Source organism: Lethenteron reissneri, chromosome 33 (assembly GCF_015708825.2).
Source record: "Lethenteron reissneri isolate LAM-NWPU_2019-01 chromosome 33, ASM1570882v1, whole genome shotgun sequence".
In the NCBI taxonomy this organism is placed as follows: domain Eukaryota; kingdom Metazoa; phylum Chordata; class Hyperoartia; order Petromyzontiformes; family Petromyzontidae; genus Lethenteron; species Lethenteron reissneri.
Window position 1 is genome coordinate 13,446,607 of NC_083811.1, and position 10,534 is coordinate 13,457,140.

The 10,534-nt window shown below is 50.0% G+C and overlaps 1 protein-coding gene across 1 annotated transcript in view; it reads right to left on the minus strand.

Moving 5' to 3' along the window:
• The window catches only part of TMTC2 (transmembrane O-mannosyltransferase targeting cadherins 2), a 291,797-nt gene extending 283,036 nt beyond the window's left edge, over positions 1–8,761 (minus strand). Inside the window, exon 1 of the mRNA XM_061564667.1 lies at positions 7,527–8,761. Within this exon, the coding sequence (XP_061420651.1) occupies positions 7,527–7,678 (152 nt within the window). The 5' untranslated portion in view covers positions 7,679–8,761. The remainder of the gene's footprint in view (positions 1–7,526) is intronic.
• Between the last annotated feature and the right edge of the window lie 1,773 nt (positions 8,762–10,534).

Genomic DNA, 10,534 nt, shown 5'->3' on the forward strand with positions numbered 1-10,534 from the left:
GCAATGTATCATCCCAATAACTTGCATTGCCCCAACTTGTCCCAGGAGGGCCCTTTGACATGTCCAAGTTTGGCACTGAGACATCCATTGCTGGCAGGGAGACAAGGAAATGGAATTCAAACTCGGATCCTGCTGCTTCAAAGCACACTCAAGTCACCAAATGTAATATATACGGATGTTTAAAGCCACGAATAGTGCAGTTTGAGAATGCCAGCTGTGTCGTGTTTTAGTAGTGTCAGTGGAAATGCTTATAAGTGTTTGCACATTACAGATGATATTTACTTTCTTTCTCATACATTTCAAATAAGATGTTTTGCGTGCACGTGTTATATGGGTATCTCAACGGACTCACGTTAAATTCGGCCAACTTAGATAATTGAATGATCGATGGATATCCATACAATTTACATTATTAAGTGTATGAAACACACCTGACATGGGAAACATGTTAGCGTCTTGGCCAGCTCTCTATTCCCCACATGTGAATTCAATAGTTCAAGGATGCACTCAGAGCCCAAAAACAAAAGGAAATAGATTGTGTGGCAAACAAAGCAGAGATGGAATAAGGAAAGAGAACAATGGGGCAAGGAACATGAGTTCTGCTATTTCCTTTGCATGCTGTATGCATTAAACCAAGTAGCACAACCCGCGTGTATTTTGAAACGAACCTTTTTAAAAATGCCACCACCAGTCGTCTCTATTGTTAACATCTTATGATGGAATCAGCATTTGTCAGTGAAACTCTTTTGCGAGGCTTCATTGCTTCTCTGCCTAAACGGCAACGTTCGCATTTGGCAATCCACACAACAACAACAAAAACTATTGGCGTTTAGGCTCGCTTACATTCTGCCGTGCGTGCAACATTCTCGGCCAAGACTGGGGAAACGTTCTTTGTACGAAGCAAAGAAGCATGTGTGTATGTGCACGTGCGTGTTAACGTGCATGTTAACGTGCGTGTGCACGTGTGTAGCAGTAGTGTAATGGTTAGCGCACTGCGCTACGAACACAGCGACTCGAGATCCATTCCCGCTCACAGCCAAGACCAGTGATGAGTATCTGACCTCCACGAGGTGGACTCGACCTCAAATGAGTATCGGGTGCCATTTGTAAACAATGCCACCAAGGAGATAAAGGTGGTTGGGTTTGGTGGTGCCTCCCCCCACCTCCCCATGTACCGTATTGGCCTTCATAGGTGCTCGCGAGTAGCACTTGCCCTAAGAGTCTGTGAAGGTTATACAGGGCATCTTTGTCTATGTGTGGGGCACGGTGGTAAGCGCACTGCGGTACGAACCTGGCCACCTGAGTTTGATTCCTAGTCATGATTAATATCAGTAACTATTATACGAAGCAGTCATGGGCCTCCCCTAGTTCGACGCAGCCTTAAATAAGTACCTGGTGTGGTTTATTCGCAGTCACAACAGCCTACATAGGCTACATGAGGAACTTTGTCTTAGTTTTGTGTATTTATACGTGGAGCAGTGATGAGATGGGTTAGCTCACTATTCTATGATCCCAGAATTCCAAGTTTGAGTTTAACTAAACATCCCCGTAGCAGCGAAAAGGTTAAGTCTGCTTAAAAGTTAAGCTTTTCCAAAGCACCTACATGTGCCCACTTAAAACACACCTCTGGTCCATGCTACTTACTGCAAAAGGGGGATGCAATTCTGTACTTTACAGTATTCGTGCTCGTACTATACCATACTACATTCTTCACGAAAAAATAACTCATCATCAAAATGCAAAATACCGTCTTGGCTGTCTTGCCCAGAGGGTATTTGTGCCTGTCCGTCACAAATATCTCCAGAGCAGATATATAAAGGATTATAAAAGCAAATGCAAGTCACTGTGTTTTTGGGCCGATGACATATGAAAGGATTAGAAAGTCTCTCTTCTTGTTTGGAAGAGTACAGCAACTCGTGTCCCGTTGAGACAACATTACAAATGTATGAGCACTGAATCAATTGACCCACACATAACAACCCCCGTGGTGTGAGACTGCTACACAATCCAGCTGCAGGAGCGACGACACGGGACGGATCGGGTTGCAAACTACCCGATCATCAAATTACACTTCTTCAAGGATGTGGCGAATAAGCACAGAATAAAATAATACTGCGCAGCAGATTGCACTGCTCTTACCAGCAGGCGTATGCCATTTCTGTTTGTCATGCGCAGCAAATGCCCAATTCCCAAACATGCACCACCAGCAGCAGCAGCAGCTACAATACAATACTGCAATTTCAAATTGTAAGCTATCATTCCATTGACAGAGCAGCATCGAGGTTATGGCCTCACAATCAAGAGGCGGTGAATTCAAATTCTGCCGAGAGGTCACCTCAATCTATCATCCCCCTGGGCCAAAAGAAATGTCACCACTTTTAAGGGAACTTAACAGTGGTCGTCCTGTGGATAGACTGGCCCCCACCATGGCAACGTGGAGGATGCGAACAGCCTCATGCTCATCTCAGCAGGGATACACTTTTACTCGACCATAACGTTGATGATGCACACTCGGAATGAAGGACGTGGGCAGGTGCTCCAAATCGAGGGCAAACACATTTATTGTGGTCAATCTGTAAAATGCAACAGCACGTGTGTCACACACAGCAATCTTCAACCGAATCGCCATTAACCACGTGACTGGTGTACAATTCCGGTTAATCAATAACCCTTCCAGCCACCCACAGGCCCAAACTCAGTTATCACACGCTGGTGTACACACGTGCATTGATGTACTGCACAGCACACAAGGACTTTCACGAAACCACACTTTACCCCCTTGCTGCACGAGGAAATAATTAAAAGAGTGGTCCATTCCTAATGTGCCACATTGATATAATGTGAGTTCAGTTGCAACAGCATGGCGTACATTGGGGGGGTTGTCCTTCTGTTACAGAGTGCAGTTTTTCGAGTTCTGGAAACATGCTGTGGTCAACCTAATCACCTATTGCAGTGGTTTGTGAGTCACGACTCTTGAAACCAACAATAAATACTCCCTCGTGCACAAGGTGTGGTTTGCGAGTGCAAAGTTCCCATACAGTGCGTGTGCCTTGGGTAATTTAAACATTATGACTTGCGACAACTTTCACATCTTTACCTAAGGAAGATTAGCTTGGTCTCAAATGCATTTCTTTTGTTGAGAGCCCTGCTTATGACGTTCAAACCAGTATTGTGCTGTTTAGCTTTTTTTTAGTCTGTGTGATGAAATCAGGAGGTACAGAGAAGACGCAAGCACACATGTGCGAGATAACTCACACACGTTCTGCAAATCCTTTAACTTTCTACCTGTGCTGCCCCCTACAGTCACGTTTTTAAAAACACACAAACACCCAATGAGATACATTGTATTTATGAAAACTTTAAAACTGTAAAAACCAAACATCAGAGTTATATTAAAACTGCGGTATATTTAATATACAAGTCGCATCATAAAAGTACAATAAACACGAATGTAAATTTACGTATCACATTTAAAAGTGTACGAGCTTGCGTGAAATTGCAATAACACCCATTACTGAAGCGTGTCAAATCCTTGAGACGGACACGTGTGCGTGGTGTAGGCAATGCACATACCGTGTACGTGCTCAAGTGTACACCTGCGAGATTGTGGATAGCTCAACTCCGAATGACACTCACACTGCGGCTGAAATATTCTAGCGCGTACTATTGAGGCACAACTCAGAGTACGGTGGATAGTTTGGCATCGGCTGAGTGACAAGGAAAATATGCCACTCCTTTAAACAGGTAATTCAGTATCGTACCACACACACTACTACTACTGCTGCTTGCGAAACAGATCATTCGTGCGGCTATCACTGCACGTATGGTGTGACTGTGTGTGTCTTGCTCTAGTCGGGCAAAACTTGAGAGATCACATCTGGTAGGTATCAATACATTTTTCAGGAATTATTTTCCCTATAATTACTCATTAAATCACTGGTTCATGCACAGCCCAGCATCAAACTAGGTCCATCCACTCACCAGGTGTCATGCAGCAGTCAGCGCTATGCTGCGCTACAAACCTGGCGACCCGAGTTCGATTCCCGCTCACGGCCAACACCAGTGACGATTATCTGAACCAGTTCTGGGCCTCCCCGAGGTCGACTCGGCCTCAAATGAGTACCTGGTGTGGCGTGTAAACATCGCCAATGGTGAAGAAAAGAGCGGTCGAGCGTGGTTCTGGCCACCCACTCCCTCGTATACCGTCCTTGCCTTCAATAGGTGCTCGCTAACAGCACTTGCTCCAACATTCTGTTCAGCCTATACGGGGATAGGGGTGGGGATCTTTGTTATCTTTACAGCAGCCAAGCATCAAACAAAACAACTGCCACGCAAACCCTTTCACCACAATGGATACAGTATCTTCACTTCCTGGCCATGTGTGTGTGTATGCAACGCACACAATAGAAAACGAACACAAACATGCACGCACATAAATCAAAGAGACACAAACACGCCCCCGGTATTGCCCTTTAGCAAAGAGTGTTGGGACAAGTGCTGTTCGTGAACATCTACGAAGGCCGGCACGCCACAACGAGGTGGTTGGTCAACAGCACGCCCGGCCGAATTTGTCTCCCCCAGTGCTGGTATTTACACACCATCCTTGCAGACACACACACGTTTTCATGTTATTGTGATATACATGTCGATACACATAATGCATCCTTACATTACGCATAGACATGTAACGTTATTCTTATTACAGGTGCGATACAAACCATGCTGATGAAACTCCTGTGTCATGCAGTTTGTAGATTTGTACCGTTTCAAAACACTAACACACGTGCTCGTACAGCAGTGCCGGTGCTGCTGCTGTGCCCCCGAGTTCTACGTGTTTAGATATCTGGCACGTAGAGAGATTCACTGGGACGTTAAATGTAGTGGAGCTCATTCGCCCAGTGTCCAGGGCAAAGACTCATTATTCATCCACTACCATGCCGCGCAAGACAGACTCGATCATTTAAACCTTCGCTGCATTAGATACATTTAAAAAAAACCTGGCACCGGAGTTTATACATTCACATGTCCGGCCTGGGTCATTAACACCCCTGGCATTACGTTCGTTTCACGAATTGGTCCTCCATAAAACACGAATAATTATTTTCCACTGGGTTCATGTATTCAAACCCCAACACCAGGCCGATTCATATTTCCTATAATGTACATCTGGTCGGTTTCAATAAATTGTCAGGAATTGTTTTCCAAATACACTCATTAAACCACTGGTTCATTCACAACCCAGCACAAACTAGGTCCGTCCGCTGACCAGGTAAGTCTCATTCATTCAAAGTCTGGCACAAAACAGAAACCTCGGTTTCATTAACTCGGATCCTGGCTACAAGCAGGTCTTTTCATTCAACAGGACAGGGTTAAATCATTTGCAACCCAGAAAGAATGAATTAGTCTGTCTCCAGGGCTGACTGGATGCTCCGGAGTTCGACTTTGCTATTATTACTCATGCTTCTTTTAAGCTTTGCTGGGTCGCTGCTCTTATTCTACGATTCCTTTATTCGATGCGAGCTTGAAACAGCAAGCAGTGGCAACCTGAACCTGGCTAGAGCGTCCCCGAAGGTCGATCCCGTCACAACGGTGTCTGCTACACAATACCAGGACGCACTTTACAATTGAACGAGTTACTTTGGAACAATTTCCACATTTCTAAATCAGTCAGACGTCAGAGTACTGCAAATCCATCCTCAAACGGAGAAGTCGAGCGCAGCGCTCATCTCCACTGCTTGCAATTCCACATTTCCATGACGGGATTCAGTCTCTAAACACGACCCCCGTTTCAGTGTCCAGCATAAACGTAAACAGGGCGGCCCGAAAATAAGGATATATAAGGCGATTTAATTTATTTAAACAAATCACATAGGGTTATTTAATATATGTAAACAAAGCACATAGGGTTATTTAATTTATTTCAAATGTCCAAACTAACTCGCATTAACATTAATGCATGTATGAATTCTCTTTTGAAATTAATTTCAGGACTTTTTTTTAAGATCAGGTGTGATATTTGAACATTCATCAATTACATTTCGACTCTATTCATTCACTGCGTTGTTCGTCGAGTTTCGTAAACAATGGATTAGAGGTCACCTGGCACAAAGAATAATATATAATAGATAAAATAATGTATTCACTTAAATAATAGAAAAGTGAAATGTTTGAATGTAAGTGTCACGATTATTAAAATATTCATATGCGTCGTGACGTTTTGGCTACACTGCATATTATAGAAGTTTTAATATCCAGGTAAGCTCGAGATTTGTGATTTGCCCGTGGCAATGTGTCACTACGCAGTGTAAATTATACTTCAAACTTTCATAATACCGAATTTCATTTTCACAAACTATATCGTGTATTTAACAATATCACGTGGATTGCTACAACCCCTAATTACAACCGCATCAGATGAAGCCATAGTAATATCAACTACTGTACAGTATTTTTAATACATACACACCCAGTTTAAAATAGGAACATCGTGGTCAGCTTAAGGCTGAGGACGGAGCTGCAGCACTTTAGTTAAATTGTCCAGTGAATCGACTGAAGATGAAACCCGGCAGACTGGTCTGCAGTCTGGGCAAACCACTGCCCAGGGGCACTCCAAAGCCCCCCACACACATCCCTCTCACTCCAAAACACTCCCTGTGCCCCCCACACACATCCCTCTCGCTCCAAAACACTCCCTGTGCCCCCACACACACACATCCCTCTCACTCCAAAACATTCCCTGTGCCCCCCACACACAGACATCCCTCTCGCTCCAAAACACTCCCTGTGCCCCCCACACACATCCCTCTCACTCCAAAACACCCCCCCCCCCCCCCACACACATCCCTCTCACTCCAAAACACTCCCTGTGCTCCCCACACACACATCCCTCTCACTGCAAAACACTCCCTGTGCCCCCCACACACATCCCTCTCACTCCAAAACACTCCCTGTGCACCCCCCCCCCCCACACACATCCCTCTCACTCCAAAACACTCCCTGTGCTCCCCACACACACATCCCTCTCACTCCAAAACACTCCCTGTGCCCCCCACACACATCCCTCTCACCCCAAAACACTCCCTGTGCCCCCCACACACATCCCTCTCACTCCAAAACACTCCCTGTGCCCCCCCCACACCACAATCCCCGATGGCATCCTGCACGTGCCCCCCCCCCCCCCCCCCCGCCAATTCTTCGTGATCCCTAACTCCTGCACACCCCGCCACCACACACAACACGTGCCCCTCGGTCGCTTGCAACACTGCCCACCCACTTTGCCCATCTCATCCCTCCAGCACCACCACCAACACCCAACCCCCCCAATCACATCACTCGTGTGCATCCTCCTCCTTCCCCATTCCACGTGGCTTTCTCGTGCACCTGCCACTCCCACCGCTCCCCACGCGGCTTCCTCCCTGCTCGCATCCCCCGTGCACCTGTCCCCCCCACCCCCCCCACCATTCCAATACCACCTCCCTCCCCCGCCCCAGGGTGTCCCCCTTCTCCACCACCCCCCACGCACTCACCTGTCATCGTAGCAGAAGTCAGCGCCCAGCGTGTTCGCGTAAACTCCCGCGGCCAGCAGCGAGCACAGAGCCTCCCCGAGTGCCCCCGGAACGCCGTTCCTCGCCTCCATCGGCATCGTCCGCAAGTTCGTCCTCGTGGTCACCCGCAGCATCAGCTGCCACCACAACGCCTCCCTCCACTCACCTCCTCGAGTAAATCCCAGCGGCGAGAAGGCGGCACATTCAAGCGGCTGTGTGCGGGCTTGATGAGCAGCGGGGTGGCAGAGGCGGTCTGCCCTCCACCCCCCCACCACCACCTCGCGTTGAGTCGATACAAACTTCCTGCACGTGCGGGGGGGAGTCTGTCCACAGGGCTCTACACAAGAACCCCCCTGCGTGTCCTCTCTCTGCGTATCGCTCACCGAGTGAGTCTCTTACTGCGCGTCTCTTACTGGATGTCTCCCAGAGCCTCTCTCCCTGTGTGGTCTCCCCCAGGGCCAGCTCTCCCGTTGTTTCTCTTGAAGTCTCTTCCCAAGAGTGTCCCCGGAGGGGGGGGGGGGGGGTGTCCACCTGGCTGCCGTGTGTTGCACGTGTCCACAGGTGTCTTCACTGGGATTCCCGCATGTGCTTTGAGAGCACTATTCCCCCTTTCTCGCCGGGTGTCTCTCTTGAGTCGGTCACTTTCCCAGGCACCTCCCTTGGAAAGTGTATCTTGAGAATTACTCTCCTTTGACTCGAAGTCTTTCTCCCAAAGTGTCTCCTGTCTCACGGAAGTTGCAGCCGCCCCTCTAGTTGCCTTGGCAATCTGTCTCTTCGGGGCTGTCTCGATTGTGAATCCTGACAGTCCCGGTCCTCTCCTCTCTTGATGGTCAACTCTCCTGGGCGTCCCTCGACAGCCGCGGTTGTCTTTCGGCAGTCACTCTCGCGGGCGTCCCTCTTAAATGCCTTTCTCCACGCGTCTCTTCTCCCGGGGGGGTCTCGCTCCGGCTGCTGTGGCTGTCTCGCTGCCCTCGGGGAGAAATCTGCCCCAGTGGGCTACCCTCGGGGGTGGACACCGCAGCTGCTGCTGCCCCTTGCTGCTGCCCCCCGAGTCGGGGCGAGGGTCAGCACGTGCATAGCTCCTCTTCCTCGCGTCCGGATGCCCCCACGTGGATCACACGTGGCCACGTGCAGCTCCAAGCAGCCGCGCGCGCGCGCACGCACCACACACACAGCGACGCACGCGCTCGCTCGCAGGCACCACGCACGCCGCCGGCTCGCCGAGCGCGCGCGCGCGCGCCACCCCGCCGTGCTCCGCTTATAAAGCGAGCGCACGCACGCCCGCTTAGTCAGCCCCGCCCCCTTCACGCCCTTGTCTCCGCCCACACACTCCTAGCCCCGCCCCCTTCACGCCATTGTCTCCGCCCACACACTCCTATCCCCGCCCCCTCCGCGCCCTTGTCTCCGCCCACAGACTCCTAGCCCCGCCCCCCGTGTTCTTGTCTCCGCCCACTCTCCACTGGCCCCGCCCACACACTCCTAGCCCCGCCCCCTCCGTGCCCTTGTCTCCGCCCACACACTCCTAGCCCCGCCCCCTCCGCGCCCTTGTCTCCGCCCACACACTCCTAGCCCCGCCCCCTCCGCGCCCTTGTCTCCGCCCACAGACTCCTAGCCCCGCCCCCCGTATTCTTGTCTCCGCCCACTCTCCACTGGCCCCGCCCACACACTCCTAGCCCCGCCCCCTCCGTGCCCTTGTCTCCGCCCACACACTCCTAGCCCCGCCCCCTCCGCGCCCTTGTCTCCGCCCACAGACTCCTAGCCCCGCCCCCCGTATTCTTGTCTCCGCCCACTCTCCACTGGCCCCGCCCACACACTCCTAGCCCCGCCCCCTCCGCGCCCTTGTCTCCGCCCACACACTCCTAGCCCCGCCCCCTCCGCGCCCTTGTCTCCGCCCACACACTCCTAGCCCCGCCCGAGACCACACCGGGCCCTCGTCAATCAGCCCCCCCGCCCCACGCATCTTTGTCTCCGCCTCCTCCGTTTTGACCCCCCCCCCCCCCGTGTTCTTGTCTCCGCCCACTCTCCACTGGCCCCGCCCACAATAGTTTCTCACTAAAAAAGAACAGCGATTACGACGCCTCGTTTCCAATGTAAAACATCTACAAATCGAGTTGTCATTGCCAAACTTTCCCATATAAATGTACATTTGGCGATGCTGCGTTGCCAGAGATGCACACGCACAATTGGCAGAGAACTCAACGCATTCGTCCATAATTATGTGGCCTTTAACATGATACATATGGTACGTATGTGTATATAAGACGACGTTTCAAACACATCCCATTAATGCGGACTACTAGGAGTGAATTATTTCAGCAGGAGTGGCTTAATATTAGCAAACTCTGGACCGTTTTTTAACTTTCAGTATCTGATCAGTAGAAACAGGCATGCTTAAACCAATGGTAATGCACTGCCAGATATTTATGGGCAAATACCCTCTATAAGAAAGACATGGGTAATGATTCGTGTTATATGCAGCAGTACGTTTGACCAGGGTTGCCACAATATTGTTTTTCAATGATAGGAATACATTGCTTATTTACACGATAAGCCGTCTATCCTGATGTCAACTTTGTAATTCTATGTAACAATTATAATGCTGTAATGCAATTTGTAGCGCGCGCAATATTTCACGAACATAAATGACCGTGTGACTTTGAGGTGCGGAGGAGCCAAGTTCAATAGTCGCTCGAAAGCCAAGAGACTGAGGTGGCCTTCAAGAGAGAGGCGTGGTGGGTGGGTGGGGGACTTTAAGAGAGAGGTGGGGACCTTTCAGTGACCCTTAAAAGTCGCTGTCGATTAAACGCTTCTGCGAATATGCAGCAGCAGCAGCGGGATGGCGTTCCAGATGGCGGGGGGTGCCACGGAGAAACGACGCCTGGCAGTGACTATGGTCCTAGCTCCTTGTTGTAGAGAGGAGGAGGTGAGGAGTCGTGCTTCCTGCTCCTGTTCTGCAGAGAGTTCCACAGTGAGCTGTAGTGCACGGGTGA